This window comes from Poecilia formosa, unplaced genomic scaffold (genome assembly GCF_000485575.1).
Source record: "Poecilia formosa unplaced genomic scaffold, Poecilia_formosa-5.1.2 Scaffold124, whole genome shotgun sequence".
Classification (NCBI taxonomy): domain Eukaryota; kingdom Metazoa; phylum Chordata; class Actinopteri; order Cyprinodontiformes; family Poeciliidae; genus Poecilia; species Poecilia formosa.
Genome location: NW_006800063.1, coordinates 672265 through 691654, shown reverse-complemented (window position 1 = coordinate 691654; position 19390 = coordinate 672265). Strand labels below are relative to the sequence as shown.

The 19390-nt window shown below is 43.1% G+C and overlaps 1 protein-coding gene across 4 annotated transcripts in view; it reads left to right on the top strand.

Annotated features, from left to right (window-relative positions):
* The window catches only part of srgap2 (SLIT-ROBO Rho GTPase activating protein 2), a 59387-nt gene that overhangs the window by 28136 nt on the left and 11861 nt on the right, over window positions 1–19390 (top strand). For all 4 annotated transcript variants that reach the window (XM_007561248.2, XM_007561247.2, XM_007561249.2 and 1 more), the window contains exons 2-10: window positions 1050–1242; window positions 9513–9675; window positions 13712–13774; window positions 14977–15192; window positions 15509–15637; window positions 17613–17834; window positions 17957–18058; window positions 18175–18372; window positions 18917–19001. In XM_007561248.2, coding sequence (XP_007561310.1) covers window positions 1050–1242; window positions 9513–9675; window positions 13712–13774; window positions 14977–15192; window positions 15509–15637; window positions 17613–17834; window positions 17957–18058; window positions 18175–18372; window positions 18917–19001 — 1371 coding nt within the window. The remainder of the gene's footprint in view (window positions 1–1049; window positions 1243–9512; window positions 9676–13711; window positions 13775–14976; window positions 15193–15508; window positions 15638–17612; window positions 17835–17956; window positions 18059–18174; window positions 18373–18916; window positions 19002–19390) is intronic.

Below are 19390 nucleotides of genomic sequence, written 5' to 3'. Positions count from 1 at the left end.
CGTGTGTGTGTGTTGTTTTCCAACTCAAGAGAAGACTCACCCTCCTCAGCGTTGGCAGACTGCGAAGGGAGCATAGCATTAACCTGTCAGCTGTCTGCACTGGTTCGGCGCATGTGTGTCGGTGCCAGTGCCCTTGATTTTATCCACGTAAACGCATGCGTTTTGCAGCGGTCTCGCTCCCCCTGCAGTGGACAGCGCTCTCCAGGGGATGTTTGTGTTGCCAGTGATTGAATGTGGTTTCTGAGTGTGTGTGCACTGAGTGCACTCTATTAATTTGAGGCCAGGAGGAGTGCAGGAGCGGGCAGAAGGGACGGAGGCAGGAGGAAAATGAAAAGTGATAAGCAGGGATAAATGGCTGCCTCTGGAGATGAAAGGGGATATCTGATCCCCTTCACACACACACAAGCACAGTTGGCTGTAAACATGAAGATGCACACTCATGCTTGGGAGGTTCGTGCTTTATAAACTGGAGGGCAGGAGACAGACTTCCGCCAAGTTTTCCAGCTCCAGGTGTTTTTGATGTCGGATGGCTCGCACGCTGTAATTACAACCAGGCTTTACTCTTTGTCATAAGTGCATTCCCTTGTTGTATAGGTAACAATGTGCCATTGGTGAGTAAATAAGCACTTATCTTAGAATATCAGGAAGCAAGTGTTATCTGCAGCTCCGTGGATCATGTGACTCTTCCTGTTGACTTAAATGTGTCAGATCGTCCAACAGTCTCAGAGTCAGACAGCCAGAGTAAATTTAAAATACAGTTTTCCACTGATTATTTCATTTATTAAAGGATTTAAAATATCCAAACTAACTTGACCTGATAAAAACAGTTAGTTAACTGTGATGACTCACTTTTTTTTTTTTGCTCCAAAACCATGCAAATGTAACTCAAGTTATATTTGCATGACATGAACATTTTTGTTTGAGCAACTGTAACAAAAGAATAGCAAAAGAAATCTCAAAGTACTTTGTGTGTGTGTGAGAAATAACACCTGCATTACAGCTACCACAGCAGAGCTAGCTTCATACCCCTCTTCTTTGTGCCTTCGCAGAGGTCCGAGCCCAGCTGGTGGAGCAGCTCAAGTGTTTGGATCAGCAGTGTGAGCTGCGGGTTCAGCTGCTTCAGGACCTGCAGGACTTCTTCAGGAAGAAGGCAGAGATCGAGATGGACTACAGCCGGAACCTGGAGAAGCTGGCTGAGCGGTTCCTCACAAAGACGCGCAGCACCAAGGACCATCTACTCAAGTACGTACTTCAAGAGTCAATCACTTAGGCGCAAAGTTTAAGCAGAGCTGCAGGTCGGTAATTTGCGTGTGTAGGTTCGTGGGGCCGAAAATAGCCACTCTCCTTATTTAGCCCTTTTGAGCAACATAGTTTTTCACAGACTGCTGGCTTCCTTCCTGAAAGAATAGAGAAGTAGAGGCAGCAGGCAAGGAAATGAAAGAAAAAAAAAATTGCACAAAGAGAGGTGACTGATGTCCTAATTGCACTGTCGAATTTTCACCTAAATCACTCATTGCCTCCTGCATAGATTTGCCGAAGTAGCGCACGATTCACGTTGATCTCTTTTTGAACATATTACGCCCCGTGAGAAAGGCTGCATATGACAAAGGCAGAATCTGCTGCCAAAATTGTCCAGGTGGTGTTTCTGTGCTCTGACTGTTTTGTAGCATCTTGCCATGAAGGGAACCTTTGCTAAACAGACCAGTCGTTTTCTCCATAGATGGGGTTTTCTCTGTCAGTGACTTGTATTTCCATTTTTTATTTTTATTTTTTTCTCCTCCCATCAGCAGTAGACGACATAAAAGATGCACTCTGAAATTCCCCGGTTTAGGCAGCTCGGTTTATCTGGCAGCTTTTAATAGGAGGGAGCAGGCTGTTTCCCTGTGGGGAAGTGCTAGCTAATCATAAACCTCATGCATGCACACACACAAACTTGGCAGAGCTACTGCAAATTAAGGAAGCCAGGGGAGACTTTCTACTGACATAACTGTACCTATTTGCATCTGTCTTCTCTGACTTTTAACCAGTGACAGGGATTAAAATGTCACAACACCTTTTTAGCCGGCGTGTTAGCAGGCCTGCTGCACACAGCTAGAAGTCGTTTCTGCGATCTTTACGCCCAGGACATTTATTTTTGTTTTTTTGGATGTCAAGACACATTTTGCTTTATGCGCAACCAGACAGAGCAAGGCCCAGAGGAGCATAGCAGCTCATGCCAAAAAAGATCAACGGCTGTAAACATATTCATAGTATTTGTAGGGCTCCTCTGTGGCACAGTTGTTACCGCCGGGGCCGCTATTGCAGCTTAGCAGGAAGGTTCTGGGTTTGAATCCCAGCTTGTGGCCTTTAGGCAAGGAGTTTGCATATTCTTCTCATGGAAGCATAGGTTGTCTCCGGGTACTCTTGTTTCTTCCCTTAGTCCAAAAACATGACTCTCGGGTTTGTTGGGTTCTCAAAATTACCCTTGGGAATGAGTGTTCATGATTGTGTGTCTCTGTGTTGCCCTGTGATGGACTGGTGACCTGTCCAGAAGGGAATAGCAATTATATTAGAAATTCTACCTGGTGGTGTACGCTGAAATCTGTTACGGTTGGGGTTGTTCTTTTGAATATCTTTCCCTCTTTTTGATCAGTGAAAGCAGAAAAAAACTACATCAAACTGACCCCTGTTGGGAAAGCTGTTAAAACAAAACCTGGAAGGTGAATGCTAACGGGTTTTGACTTTGAATGAGCAAGCTAGCTGCTAGCTGCTTGCTCCAGTGATCAAATAAAGCTTCAACCTGTTAATATATTCACTGTAGGAAGACAAAGTTTGAACTGTATCATATATGCTTTTTACAGTATCATCTATAAGTCTACTCTTGTGTTTTCAGCTACTTTGTTTTGTTGTAATCTGACTTTTGGGAGTAAAATAAAAATGCTAGCTTGCTTTACAATGAACTCATGTGAGATGTGAATGGAATAATGCTTATTGGTGCATTTAAAATTTGGAACTATAGTGAAATGTAAAAACATGAAACTTAATTCACATTAAGTTTCATGTTATAATTCATGAGGAACAAAGGTGTGTTTTGCATTAAAAGTTTCTCTTCAGTCTTAAACATGAACTCTTTGAGCTGCAGTGATTCTCATTGAAATGTTAGGGGATAAAAGTTTCAGGCGAAAGTTAAGCGAAGTACAATTTTTTATGGAGGCTGTATGCGTTTAATTAAACAGAGAGACCTTTTGGATGGAAATGTGTAGATGTTGATTAATCACGGGTGCAGATTTGAATGAGCCCAAGGTCTCTCTAATCATCACCGCAGCTTCATAAATCTGCCGATAATCATCCCATGGAGGCATGAATAGCTGCAGTAAGTGAGTCAGGACTTTCTATGACAGCTGTAAGTCATCAGTAAATGCTTACTCTTTCAAAATTATAATTTGGAAACCAGTTCCTCATTCTCCATTTAGTCTTTCATGGAATCAGTGAACACCTAAATAAGAGAAGTGAATGTGTAACTTGGAGACAGATTAGCTTTCTTCTGTTGAAACCAACTTGCTTGTTGGTTGCTGCAACATCTCTGCAGTTCATGCGACATAGTTAAAGTTTGCTTTGATGCTTGTTGCAAATGTAACAGCTACAAAGAAATAGATTTCAGTGAGTGATGCAAACTTTTTGGTGGCAGTGAAATAGTATTTGCCCCTTTTTTCATTTATTCTGTTTTATTCGTGGTTTTGCTTCGCTTAAATGTTTCAGATGATCAAATAAGATTTCATTTTTTTAAAGGCTAAAGTTGTAAAACCAGACTGGCTCTATTTAAAGGAGCAATTGACCCACAAGCCCTAGTAATGGTAGTTGCTCCACCATTGCGCCACACACAAGATGGCTGCCGTCTTGTGTGTTTTTGCGTCGCTGTAAGGGAATTTTGGCCTTCTCTTCTTTCCGGAAATGTTTCAGTTCACATTTGCCATTTACAAGCAGCGTGTTAAAGGTTTTGCCGCAGCATCTTAATCAAATTTAAGTCCAGACTTTGACGAACACCCCTTTAAAATGTTCGGTTTTTTTGTATGTTTTGCTTTCAGACGTGGACTTGCTGGTATTTTTGTATCGCTGCCTTGCTGCATGACCCAAATGTGGTTTGCTAAAGTTCACAAACTAGTGGCTGGTTATTCACCAGCATTTTCTGCTAGAGAGCAAAATTTGTGGCTCCATCCAAGTACTGACTGACTGCAGAACAGTTCTGGGTCGTCGTCACTCCACCACCATGTTTGACTGTTGGAAAAAGCTGTTGCAGTTTTACACATCAGGCAACAGGACACAGAAAAGGTTCCACTTTTGACTGATCCATCCACAGAATACTTACCAGAAAGTCTTGTGGATCATAAAGATGTTTTTTTGTTTGTTTGTTTGTTTTTTCTTATAGAAAGTGAGACGGGCCTTTATGGTGTTCTCGTTGAGGAAAGATTTTAATGTTGTGCCCAGCCCCTCTCTTTTTGTTGAATCATGAACACTCACCTAAACTGAGGAGAATAACATCTGAAGTTTTACATGTTGTTCTGAGTTGTGTTGTGACTTCCTGGACGAGCCGTTATTGTGACTTTGAGTAAATGTGAAAGCCAAGCCACTCTTGGGAAGGTTTACCACCGTTCCATGTGTTCTTCATTTGAAGATTATGGCTTTCATTGTGGTCTGCTGGAGTCCCAAAGCTTTAGAAATGGCTTTATGACCTGCTTAAGACTGATATTATGTCAAAGGCTGTTGCACCTGCTTCATATTGTCAGACAGGTTTGATTTGGGGACGTCGACTCTACTAATGAGGCAGAAATCAGACCTGGGCTGGGCATGTGGCGTTGATTATTAGAATGTGTTTGATGTGAATCGTGTCAGCGTGACAAAAAAAAAAAAAATCTGAAATATTTTACAAGGTGGCAAATACCCTTTTCACATCATTGCATGTATGCTATTTTTTTTTGTTTTTCACTTTGGAGATTTTAAAGGACTTATTAAGAAACAGGAAGCTTTTGCTGGAGTTTCTGACCGACTGGATGTTCCAAAGTGACTTCAAATCTTTTGAGAAAGGCCGGATCATTTGTCCCTTTCAGTTGCCTCATTTCCTGTTTTCATTTCCCATCCACCAATGACCTCCTCAATTGTCACCTTCCTCTTTTTTTTTTTTTTTTTTAACTTTTTTATCCTCCGCTGTCGCTCAGCTTGTTTCTTAACCATCACACTATGCCAGAGATACATTTTTCTCTGCTGGGGGGCAAACCCCACATTCATGGGCCGTCTGATTCACAGGCGCAGACTAAAAGGGATCAATAGGTTCTCTAAACGAAACCCAATTCCTACTTTGAGGACATCCACTACCCCCCCCTGTGTCTAGCACACACCCTCCAGCTCAGATCAATATACAGGCAGTTGAAGAGCATGTGCTGCATTTTGGGGAGGGGAAAGGAACAGTGGAAAAGAGAAGAGCAGTGGAACAGAGTAAATGCAGCCCCTCTGTTTGCTCACATGCTGTGGTCCATCTAGATGTCTTTAAGGAGAAAATACGAAGCCACTAATTACAAAGTGGTCAGTATTTATTCGTGTATTTATTTAGCTTCTCTCTACCTCCAACATCTGTGTATTTAACACTCTTCTTGCATCTGCTGCTGCTCTGTCAGAGTGCCATGCTGGAATTTCAGCTATTTTCCGGTTCTGTGTGTGTATCTGGGTGTTTGAATCAAGGAGAGCGTGTGTGTCTGTGTGTGAGAGAGTTGCCTGTGGCTCATACACTCTCAACAGGCCAGGCGTCAATGGTGCTCCTAACAGTGTGGGATGTGAGGGTTGTAAGTATGTTGATCCCATGGAGATCCCTGGTATGTGTGCTATTTGGCAGACTGCACAGCAGTGGCTGCAGGGTTATATGGTTAAACTGTATGGTGTGTGTGTGTGTGTGTGTGTGTGTGTGTGTGTGTGTGTGTGTGTGTGTGTGTGTGTGTGTGAGTACCCTGATTGGTTGAGAGAGAAGTTTTCTGAGCAGTTCCGCTATAAAAGCCCCCCTTATGCCAAATATGAGTCCAGTTTCAATTGTTCATGTAACCAATACTTACATAGATTTAGGAGAACTGTTGTCATTGCTGTGTGACCAAAAGTGGCCTAAATATTTTGTTTTGCATCTGCTGTGCTTCTTTTGGTCTGGCCAGTGGCCTTTACTGCCCCAAAAAGAAACCACACATGTATAAATATAATAAGGCAGTCACTTAACAAAGGACCTTGCACAGACAATGACGAAGACAAAAGCTTCTCTTTAATCTGTGTTTGGTCACTCGTGCCTATTAAATAAGTCTTGCGAAAATAGGTGAAGCATGGATTACCGAAAGGCGAGCTTCAGTCAAAGTAAAGGGCTGGGGTCTCGATTTGGACATTTTGCATGTCTTGTACCGATCTCCTGAGCTGACTCGACCATGTGCTCTAAAGACGGAAGACTTATTATAGATCTGCGCTTTAAAGACTTCAGATCTGACTTAGATCGCAAGCTTGCAACTTGAAGCTCACGAGCTGTTGCTCACTTCATGCAATAAGTGATGAAGTTAAGCCCATACATATGCCACAGCCTGGAGTTTTGACAAGATGTGACCCGGATCCCCGGCGCAGCATGTGCGGATTCACCTATTTGTGGATTTTTCTATGGAACGTAACGGCAAATTCTTCTGAATATATAAACATTCGAAAGAAAGTGCAGCTGGAGAAGCTGAAACACACATTGGCAGAACGCTACTTGGCACGCCAGTCCAAGAGCGCCATTCATTTTCCTTTGCACTGATTAGCTGTACCCACAATAGCAGAGATAAGGAGAGCGGTTGATGTTCTGCAGTAGTGCTAAGCCAGTTTCCACTGTGCACATTAATGCATATTTAATATTTCCACAATTAAAACAGGCAGCTGTGAATGTTTTTAGAACGGGTCGCAAGTATTTGCAGATTTTAGCTATTTTTGGTCCCTGAATCCTGGGTGTACTTCGGATCCGCTGTGTGCTTGTGTAAAATGGAGACTTTTATTTATTTAACAGAAATGTTTACAGCCTGCAGGTTATCAGTGGTGGTTAATAACCATAACACCTTGCTCTGTATGCAGAATGACTAGACTAAAAGAGGAATTATTAATAGGTGTTGCCTTATTGACGCCGTGTATTGTTTTTTTTTTTTACTTAAGTGCTTTTATATTTATATTTCTGAAGATAAATGTCACATCCTAATATTATTCTTTCTTGTTGAGTGAAATGTTCTAAAATTAAAAACTACATTTTAAAGCAGGCTATTGAAAGACTTGACAATGACTGACAAAGTTCAGAAAACTTTTTTTTTTGTTTGTTTTTTTTTTTTTTACAGTGGAAGGATCCATTTAGAAAAGTCTTTTTCTCTACTCGTTGTGACCTTTGGGTCACCCGGCTTCTTGTCTCGTCTGTGAAGCATTTGGTAGCATTTGAGTCGACTGGCATTGCTGCGGTGGCGATCACTGGTGAGATAAGGGTGTCGTGTCACCAGCTTCTTGAAACAACAGAGGAACTGCGCTCTCGGCTTTACGTTGTGCAACCGGTGGAGGCCAGACGAAAAGCTGCCCCCGCTGAGGGAAGTGAACACACACACTCTGGTCCGCATGACTTTATGACACATGGAGGCTTTCAGCGCTCTTTGGCTTTTAATGGGAGCGTGGGGGATTTTTTTTTTCTCCCTTTTGTCATGCCATGGTTGTTATTATCACAGCCATTTGACCTGTGACATCATGTGCCACCCCGTGTCCCCCCCGGACACACACACCTCCTCACAGACAAAAACCCCTGACTCAATACCCTTCAGTCAAAGACTCTCTCTGTCTGTTTGACATTGCGTATGCTATGGTCTCAGCTCTACTTTTCCTGAACTCCCCCCGTGTGTGTGCGTGTGTGCGTGTGTGTGTGGTAGTGTGTGTGATGTAAATGCCTTGCAGCTCTTGGTCTCTCTATCCAGCTAAAGCTGCTCTTAACGACACAAAGGCCGTCTCTCATCCACTTACACTCACTCATAATCCATTTTACCCACTAGATCATCCATGGATCACCCATTACTCGTACTGTGCTCACACACACACACACACACACACACACACACGCGCACACTCGAACAGCCCGTGTGAAAGCAGTTGCATTGTTGCATAAGCGAGTGATTACCTACTACCATGGCATTACTCTAATGGCACCATGGCCACTTGAAACAACGTCAGTGCTGTAGCATTGAGTTATTATATGTTTGATAAAATGACTCTGAGAGTTTCTTTCTTTTTTCCTCCCACTCTGGTTTCTTAGAAACGGCAGCTGTGCTTTTTTGCAGGGAGTGTTACCTCTTCCTGATGGCTTTTTTGCCTCGGCCAGTTGTGTTTGGACTGGCTTTCGGTCTCTCTGTGGGGGTGCGTGTGTGTGCGCGTGTGTGTGCGCGTGTGTGTGAGTTCAAAAGAGAAAAGATTGCTAGCTTTTGCTCTGATCTGTCTGGATTTTTTGGTTTTTTGGTTGAGATTGTATATTTTTGTTGTGTGTGTGCGTGTGTGTGTGTGTTTAAACCTCACACACGCACAAAAAGCAGCTGAGAGAGGAGCTTTAAATGACAACATTTTCAAATATTACTACTGAAAAACACACTCCAGACAAGGTTTATTTTTTTAATTGTCAGGTAATGTATTTTTAATGAAGTTATTGAGTCTCACTTTTGTCTGTTTTAATATTTTTAATTACAGAGAATGTGTACTAAAATGCGGGGGAAACCTATTTAATCCTTTGAACTTCCACCATTTTGTTTGTCTTTTGACGCTGGATGTGATTATCTTGTTGGAGAAAGCTCCTAACCATTGGAATGTGTTTGACTAACGACGGCCTGTGAATTAAATGTTGCATATTTAATCTTGTGAGTTCAGCAGTGTGTCAGAGTCCCACTTTCAGACAACTGGGTCATTTTAGCTCATGAACAGCTTTGATCTAAGTCACCCCGTTGCAGCTCCGGCCTCCCTGGAGGATGAACCTCCACTCACAGCCTCAAGTCATGTGCAGCCTGTAACAGACTCTCTTTCACGACTTCCCTGGCAGCTTCCCTGTCCCCGCATGCCCACAGCATGGTGCCGCCACCACTGTGTTTCATAGAAAGACCAGTCGTTCAGGATATTTTTTGTCTCATGTTACCAGATCACACTCTTCCATATGTTTAAAGTTTTCCTGGCGGGAGCTGATTAATGTCAGATTAGACGTTGATCTTTGTCCCACCTCAAAATGGAGCACTTCCCTTTTGTTTTTGTTTTTTTTGTTGTTGTTTTTTTTGTCTCAAAAACGACCGGTAGTACACGTTCAAGTTTGTGGCCGTAACTTGACGAAATGGAAACAAATTGAAGTGAGTTTGAATACTTTTGCAGGTGTATAAGAATAGACTTGTTGGTCTTGGAGACCCTCTTAATGTTGCATGTCTGTGTGTGCGTGTGTGTGTGTGTGTGTGTGTGCATGTGTGTGTGTGTGTGTGTGTTTGCAGGAAGGAGCAGACCATCTCATCTCCGGTGAACTGCTGGAACCTGCTGCTGCTTCAGGTGAAAAGGGAGAGTCGGGACCACGCCACTTTGTCCGACCTCTACCTCAACAACATCATCCCACGGTTCGCGCAGATCAGCGAGGACTCGGGGCGCCTCTTCAAGAAGGTAATCAGACGCATACACGCAGACACGCACACACACACACACAAACACACACACACACGATGCATTTACGAGGAACTCGAGTGATGCAGAAGAGACAGAGGGCATAATAAATCTGTGTCCTGTTTCGGGCACGTCCATCCTTCTCCCTCGCGTCTGCTTTTTGTCCTGACTGATTTATTGACAGCTGAACCATAAGCCTGGGCAGTTTATAGTGTCTGGGTTTCATACAGGAGAGTCCCCCCCAACCCCCCTCCTCCTCCAGCCTGTGAGATAAAACAGATAAGAATAGAGAATTGTAGTGTGGAAGAGCAGAAAAAGCAAAGGAACAAGATAAAGATGGAGGGGAAGGGGGAGGCTAAGCATGATGAAGCAAACACCAGAGCGCAGTTCTCCCCCATGGAGACGGCTGTTCATCTCCAGGAAGGACGTCTTAGACTATTTGTTCAGCAGGAGTCCCGCAGAGCGAGTGTTGCTGCGGGATGAGGTCATTTTTACCGAAAGTCGGAGCTTCACGAGATCAGCCTTTGCTTTGGCTCGGATTCAAAATTACAATACATTTCAGGTTGGAATAGTTTGGGTTTTTTTTTTTTTTTGGATGAAAGCAAAGAGGGCTGGAACTGGGCGTACCGCAGTATGGGAGAAGAATGTGGAGAATCTGAAACCCTCTCAGGTAGAGGAAGATGACTGTTCAGTACAAGTGTGGAGTGTGAAGGGAAGTTGTGTCTGCGTATCTGGAATGTCGTGGCAGCGGCGGCCGATTTCCATCCCGATAGAAAGTCTTTAAACGGCATGCACACTCTGATCCCCGATACCAGAACAAAGCAACCAAAAAAAACTGCATGTTTTTTTTTTTTTTACTTTTTTTCTCTCTGGATTTTAATGAGACGTCGTTAATTTTCCTTTTTGGGGGTATTTTCCTTGTGCTGGTTGTTGTACTGAAGGGTTGATTTCATCTTGTCTGGTTCGTAAACAGCCTGCAAACAACACACCCACACAATGCTCTAAAGTCTAATTAAGCGCATAACGAGTCCATTTATTATGTTTCCATTCAGTGGCAGGAATACTAGTAACGCCAGAGGCCATGACGGTCTCACCACAGCTCATATTTGACGAGGCAGCGTTGAAGGAGCTGAACAATGACGGCGTTTGACTGAAAGAAGTATCGAAATCAACTGTGCTGAACTCATCCGCAACTATAAAAATCCCTCAATGTTGAAGTTTTTTTTTTGTTTTGTTTTGGTTTTTTTCGAAGTTTTTCTCCAAACTGCAATACGTTCAGTTTGGACAGATTGCTACATAGAAATTGACCCAATATTGGGTCGGATATCGTTTCAAACATTACAAAGTACTGCATGCTTGGAAAAAAGAAATCACACAAGAACATTTCAAATACATCAACATAGCTGATGTTACAGCTACGTTGTAATAGCTAAAGTTGCATATAAAATGCCCCTTCAGATGAACGATGCAGTCTCAAAATTATTCAACTTCTTGTTGACAAGAATCATTCATAATTAGCGGAACACCCTTTTAATTTTATGGCCTTCTGTTAAAATATGATTCATGGCCTCCAGCTTCTGCCACCGTTCCTCCGAACTCTCTGCCAATTCCTCATTTTGTAGAAGCCTTGATTCACTAGTTTTCTTGGGTTTGTGTGCGACACCCATTTTTGCTTTCAAACAAATAAACAAAAAAGGTTTTCAAAGAGTCAAAGTTAAGGAATTCTGGTGGCTATTTTAGTATCTTCTAGGACTTCTTTTGAAACCAAGCCTGGGTGAAAATTAGGGACGTCGTCACGCTTCTTGTTTGTTTACTTTGGTCTGAATCAGTTCATGAGTTTAACTTGTAACCTGTTTTTTGCTTCAGTTCTTTTTATCTTATGCTTCTCCAAGCACACCGCTGATGAATAGATTAGAAAAGTTTTGATTCGTCGCTTCTCAGAATAGAATCCCAAAAGCTTTTTAGCTCATTTTTGTTGTTGTGAGCGAATTGGGGCTGATTTTTCGGTAATCCTTTATTTGAAGGGGGTGTGCATAAGATTGGCATCATAAATATGACATAACACCTGCTGCGAACATGAAGGAGTCTTCATGAATGTCTGTGACTGTTGCCATGAAGTGTCATTTGGTAAATAATGACATTTTTAGTGCAAAGTTGGCTGTTTTAAATGGACTTTTAATGCAACTTTTAGCACAACTTTGTTTAAAAGTGTGATTATTTACCGAATGACACTTCATGACAACAGTCATAGACATTCATAAAGACTCCTTCATGTCTATAATAGCTGTTATGTCATGTTTATGACAGTGTCATGTCAGCCTGATGCACACCTCTTCAAATAAAGTGTCAGCGATTTTTCTTTTGCTTTCGCATCAGTTATAATAACTTCAATCGTGCAAATAATTTTTCCAGCTACGTCTCTTGGAGCACCTTATATTTTCTGAACTTTTTAGACAGTTCACTTTACTTGCCATATTTCTAACATGCAATAAATCCTTACTGTGATTAGTCTCATCTTACTGTGAAACTCTTGACTAATTACATCAGGCACGCCTGAGACCACATTTGCAAATCCGTGCTCTCTCCCTCGAGGAATTGAAATGAGGTCCTTGAATAATTTTGAGACATCGAAAGTCAAATTTTGTGCTGGATTCAGATAAAACAGATGTATTGCAAACACGTGGGCAACTGTGAGTGAATCAATGCTTTCAAAAACTGTTTTCAGCGAAGATGTTTATTCTGGCACATTTTTAAACAGTCTCTCAAAACGTTTCTTTACTCTCGGTATAATTCCTCTACGTGGCACGATATCATACATAATTAAGCTGTTTGTTTGCTATGAAAAAAAAAAAAAATTTGATGTCACAATATTTCCTGCTTTGATAAAGCTAAGTAACAGATCACTGACCCAGCTTTCTACAGGCGAAGATCAAACAGATCTGGGTCTTGTCAGTTTGACAGCGGAGATAGTGGATGTTGATTTAACTCTCATGTCGCCTCATTAAGGAAATCAACAAGAGCGCCTTCTTACGTCTGCAGTAAATGCATTTGTTATTCATTTATTTGACGTTTTGAGGTCTTTCTCCGTGTTGGCGACGACAGTGCTTGAAATGTTTTAAATAAGCCACGCCAAATTTATTGATAAGCGCTTTAAAAACGGCACAACTGACCCAAACGGATGAATAGATGTCAGATGTAAGCATTGCATAGCAACAGGCTAGCATTAGAGGCTCTCTTGTTCTGTTCAGCTTGTTTTCGGGAAGAACAACGTTTACGATTTCCTGGTGAGAAAAATCAGCTGTAATGTCCACAGCAGCAGAGCGACATCAAAGTCCAACATGCATGATCAGAAACGCCGTTGACAGCTGTGGCGTCTCTGGTTTCTCAGTGTTTGTAAATGTAAATGCAGGCAAAAACTTCATTTGCCTGTGCTGCTAACTATAGTTGGGCCTAGTCGCTGACAACAGCAATTAGCAAATTTCCCTGGCTTTTCGACACGTTCCTATTGGGCGTGGCATCATTCCAAGATTTGGTTGAGCCAACACACTTTTCAGGACTTTTTTTAATTTTTTTTATTTAATTTTTTTGGTCCGCTTCCCTTTCGCTTGAACTTTGTCGTGCAGTCTGCTCTCGCGGTAAAATATTTTTGCATAATTGTCTGCGCTATAAAAGGCTTGAGGAGTTTACATTCTACGCGTGTTATCTTTCTATTCCAGCCTTAAAGGCAGGAAGCGTCACACGGTGTCCGCTCTGTGAAGCTCACTGAGACAAATCTGTGTTGTTGGGCCACAAAGCAAAAATGAGCTGAGTTGACCTTCATCCCTCTCTTTGCGCCAGCAGTGGAACCAGCAGGGGGGGGGGGAACCATGAATATGTCCTCGATTGCTTTGTTGCCTTATTCACCTGGGTTCGACACATTTCTGTCAATGCTATATAGACTGTTTAATCTTAGATGGATGGACGTTTGTTTTGCAGACTATGTTAATGTGTCACTCGGAGCACTTTGTTCACGTAGCCTGTATTTTTCTCTTTTCAGAGCAAAGAGGTTGGAGTGCAGCTGCAGGAAGACCTGATGAAAGTCCTCAATGAACTTTACACGGTAGGAAAACCTCTGTGGGCGATCATCACACACGATGCACTCTGTTTGTGTTAGGATCAGAAATCTCTTCCTTAGAGGTGGCCGCTGATGCTAAAACAGTGTTATTTTTGACCTTTTATTTTAATACCACCACACAGAACTAAAGTATTTTACAAAGGGTATCATCAGCACCAATATATGATGTGGCCAACCCTGGCTACCACCTGATGTTACTTATAATTTGGTGACATAATTAAATATTTCTTTACAATCTTTTGATTTTTTTTTTTTATCTCTTTAAGCTGACACTGAGGACAACCTCCTTCTTGACAAAATATAAACAAAACTGGAGTGGTGTCAGCTTTTAGTGGCTATCATCAGCACCGTTTCTCTCTCTGGTGCTGGACTCGCACGCTCGTTTAAGTTGCATTTTACCCAGGATGCCGTGCTTTGTGGTCCGCTTTCGCCGCTTTTGGAGTGATCTCCGGTCCACTTGCGTTATGCATTCGAACAGTGCCAGAGTTCATTTCAACTGAACTGAAACCAGTGCAGTTTTTTTTTGTTTTTGTTTTTGGTTTGCATCAGAGTTTGGTTGCGTATTCACACTTCTCAAAATGAACCGGACTTTCCAGCGTTTGATGAAAGTGGACTAAATAGGACTGCTGAGAATGCACCCTAAGAAAGGATCACATCTCTAAAATACATTGCTGTTTTATATATCTTCCATATCACAATGGCTATGACAGTAGACATTTCACACTCTAATCCTCACTCTTATTTTTGTTTTGTTTTTGTTCTTTTTTTGCATAAATGCATTATAATATCTAAATGCCCCATGTGGCAACAGAGGCAATAGAGGGTATTTCTGAGCTTTACACTAAAGCACGCTACATATCTTTAGGTCTGCCAGACCCATAAAGGCAAATCTTATTCTATAATTACAGCGTATAGCAAGAGATAGAAATAGATCTGGTTTGAGTGACGCTCACATGCATGCTCACGCACTGGAAAGTGTGTTTGCCTGCTGTTTTGAGGGGCTGAGGCTCTGAGCAGAGCTGTGTAATGACGGCTCTGGCAGTGGTCCATGAAATACAGCTGACGCCGCACATAAATGCTCACTTCGACTGTTTTAGCCCTTTAACGCAAACTCATATAAGCTCAGGAGGGGGCGAAGGTCTCCTGAGCCGTGCTCACCGATTAAAGCACCAGATTCCTGCTCACAGGTGATGAAGACGTACCACATGTACAACACCGACAGCATCAACGCCGAGTCCAAGCTGAAGGAGGCGGAGAAGCAGGAGGAGAAGCAGATGGGACGCTCCAGTCGACAGGAAGACAAGCAGACCCCGCGCTCCCCCGACACGCTGGGCAACATCAGGACCGAAGAGAGAGTCGTCCGCCGTTCCAGCGTGAAAAAAATCGAGAAGATGAAGGAGAAGGTAAGTGGGTCAGATCGGGGTGGGGCGGACGGGGGGAGGGTGGGCCACACAGGCATGTCTGCGTGTCATGAATGATTTATAGCCGTGCGACAGGCTTACTGCTAACCTTGTCTGCCAAAGCGGCAGCTTGTCAGAGTAACAAGCGTCTGCACCTATTATCCCCTTTAATCAATACCGAGGCGTTTCACTTTAACACCTATTTCCCCCAGTCGTTCCTCCACACATCCTGTCATCAGTGTTTCCCCATTTACTGATTCTTTTTTTTTTTTTTTTTACAATTCTCGTTTTTTTTTTTTTGTTTCCTTTTTCTTATCAGAGACAAGCTAAGTACACAGAGAACAAGCTGAAGGCCATCAAGGCCAGGAACGAGTACCTGCTGGCGCTGGAGGCCACCAACAGCTGCGTCTTCAAATACTACATCCATGACCTCTCCGACATCATCGACGTGAGTATAAGCGCGCTGCTACCCTGTGATGCGAGCTGGTGTCTGAGGACGTCGCCGGCCTCAGCGTGTGTCCTTTGTTGTCCATTTTGAGCTCGCGGTTTCCCCTGGGTTCGTCTCTTCACATTAGCTTCAGCGTCTCTAATGAAGACTGCAAAGCGGCCGCCCTCTGTGCCCGCGTCCCTTTTTTTGTCGCAACAATCTGCGGTAGCAGCTTCTCTGTTAGGATTTATGTGCCGTATTTTCTGCCCACGAGCTGAACCACAGAGCACAGATGTGCCGCAAACGCGTTTGTGAAGGCTTAGAGAAACGGCAATGGTTCATGGTTTACTGGGTAAATGCTCTAAAGGACACATCCAGTTGTTTAGTTTTTACAGCATATGTTTAATATAATGTTGACATGAAAGGCTGGGAAATGGACTCGGCTTCGTAGGCCACTGCAGCTGCACGAGAAAGGTGTCCTATGCAGCCTGGGAAAGTCTGGGATTTAATTTAATTCTTTGGAAAATATGGGGGGGTTGGGGGTATTTTACCAACTGACTTAATTCTGTCTTCATTATCCATCCTTCTGCATCCTCATAGACTTTCTCCATCTGTCCTTATTCTTGTATTTCCTTGTCCTTTCTTTTTTCTTCCTTCCTTCCCACTTCTGTTTTTACCTTGTATCTTTGTGGCCTATCTCCCGTCGTTCTGTTTCTTCTTTCTTTCTCATGTTTTTCTTTTTCTTTCTTGCTTTTTTGCCTCCCTTTCTTTCTCCTCTTTGTATACCCACTCCTTCGCCTGTGTGTCTGATTCACCTTTCTTGCTCCTCGGTGTGATGCACGAGAGACTGCAGCAGAGGTAGTCATAGAGCCAAATTGGTGTGAGCGTGTCATGTGGATGGCAGCATGTACAGCACACCGCTCTAATGAACAACGCTGTTAGCACTGAGTGGATGCTGGCCGGAGTGTGTGTAGGCATATGCCAAGGCGCGGAGCTGCATTTTTTTTTTTTTTTTTGTGTGTGTGTGTGTTTATTTTGCTACACCTTGCTTTGTGGCTTATGTGGCTGAAAAAGTCTTCCACAAACTGGTTAAGGCTGGAGCAAAGACCAGTTCTCAGGGTTATTTTAATTACTATTTGTGCCACTTGTCAAGATGTCACAGACCACAATGAACAGTGGCTTTCAAAAGGCTACACTTTGAAAAAAGGCAATTTAAAAAACCATGAGATCGTGATAATTTACTGCACAGCATTTTTCCCATTTATCATTTATGCTGCACGTAAAACAAATGATTTTCTTATCAGAGGAATAAAGCAGCTTACCAAGAGACACCAGAAACAGAAATTCATCCAGCTTGGTGAAAACCGAAGCTCAGTCTGAAGAAAAGTAACCTCACATCATAAAGCTTCTACCATGTCTTAAATAGAAATTTATAGTTTTGAGGTGGAAGGAGGATAGTTTTTTTTTTATTTTTTTTTATATTTAACATGTTACTGTCCACAGCATGCTGCTGCCAGTACCATGTTTCAGCACGTGGGTAGTGAGTGTTCGCTGGACTCAAACGGGCTTCACGTCCACCGGCCCTTTGGGGAGTTTGTTTGGGAGAACTGCATCTTAAAGCCACTCGTCTAAAATCTGCGGTGGCTGCAGCGGGTCAGAGGAGGAGGTTTAATGAGTGTTTGTTGCATGTTGTTGAACAAGTGGCACAAATTATAGCTGTCCTGAAGAGAAAAAGGGCAAAAGTGTCTGGATGAGTGGGGAGTGTCTATATTTATCTATGCTACAATATACGTGCAAAAGTGCAGATAATGAGTGTATCTGACTGTTGCATAACAGAATACTATTTTATCTCAACTTTCCTGTTTCATCATGTCTCTCGCCTTTCTTTTTCTTTTTCTTTTTTTTGTTTTTAGCTCTCCGTGAAACTCAGGGAGATAAGACTACTTGTTACATATCATTCAGAGTATTTATCTTTATCTGCATGCATGTGCGGCAGTGCTGCGACCTGGGCTACCACGCCAGCCTGCATCGAGCCCTGAGGACCTACCTGTCTGCGGAGCAGAACGTGGAGACATCTAAGCACACGGGTTTGGAAACACTGGAAGGAGCGGCAGAGAGCCTGGAGCCCAACGGGGACAAGCAGAAACTGATGGAGACCTACAACAATGTCTTCTGCCCGCCAGCCCGATTTGATTTTCAGTCCCACATGGGGGACACGGTATGGATCGTTTTCTTCTTTCTGTTGTGTCAAAGTGAGAGAATTTCTTTTTAAAAGGCAGTGGTGTGCTTACCTGTGTGTGCGTGCGTGTGTGTGTGTGTGTGTGTTTGTTTTTGTTTTAGATGGGAGTGATGTGTGCACAACAGCCGCTGGAAGTGGACCTCCATCAGAGGTGTCAGTCGCTGCAGTCGCGCCTCTCCACCCTCAAGATCGAGAACGAGGAGGTCGGGGCGTGTTTTTGCTCTCGTTGTCATGTTTCTTCTTTTGTTTCTGAGCTACAAGTTTAAATAAAAAAATAAATAAATAAATGAATGTGTTTTTTCTTCTCACCGTCCTCCAGGTGAAGAAGACCATGGAGGCCACCATGTCCACCATCCAGGACATGGTGACGGTGGAGGACTACGACGTCTCTGAGTGCTTCCACCACAGCAACAGCATGGAGTCGGTCAAGTCCACGTTCAGCGAGTCGTATCTGAGCAAGCCGAGCCTGGCCAAGCGGCGTGCCAATCAGCAGGAGACCGAGCAGTTTTACTTCACGGTCAGTGGAGCGGATTAAGGAACGGGCCTGGTCTCGACCTGGTCCAGCAGTTCTTACTAATTAACATAAATATCACCCAACCCAGAGGTTCCCAAACTGTGGGACGCGCCCCCTAGGGGGGAAGAATGTTACTGTTTGACATTCTTCGAGGTTTAGACATCTAACATTTTAAACAGATGCATCTTGTGTCTGTGCTGCCCCTCTCCAACTTGTTGCTGATTCAAAGATGGATACTGCAATTTTCCTCTTTCAAAAAAAAAAAAGACAAAATCTTCTTCCATTTGTGAAATTTTTGTCTTGTTGAATTATTTTGACTTTATTTTTCAAATGAGAACAATTAGATCACTTCCTGCAGTTTTGATTAAAATGTTTGAAATTCTGGCATCTATACTCAAGCCTGTGATACAGTACCATCATTTCATATCAGCCCATGCTAAGGTTTGATGCTGTTGTCTTTTTAACCACAGTAGCTGTGTGTTTTAGTAAATCAACGTAACCAGCAGCTCTGGTGACGCCGGCATTTGTACATTTGAATGTTTTGCAGAAGCTAAAGGAGTTTCTGGAAGGCAGGAGTCTGATCACCAAACTGGAGGCCAAGCATGACTTAATCCAGAAGACCCTGGGAGAGAGTGAGTGTCCTTCATACCTTTTGCATATTGTCCTTTTTTCCAGTCGCGTGGGTCCGGTATAGGGCCCAGCCCCTCTGCCTTCTTCCCCACCTCCAGCAAACCGAAGAGAGGTGGGAGAGGTGGGGGGGGGTCAGACAGATGGGGAGTAGAGTGGGGACACATCAGGGTCACAGCAGTGAAGCAGAATGAGTTTAATATATCTAATAATCACAAGCTGTGTGCGAGTCAAAGGGAAGGTCACAGCAGCAGCGCTGACCATATGTGGATGCAGCTGTGTTCTACAACATGTCTGTTCGGGGTGTGTTCCTCCTGGTCACACGTGTCGGTTTCCACGGCCTCAGAAACATCTTCTGCATTGTATGTGTGTGTGTGTGTGTGTGTGTGTGTGT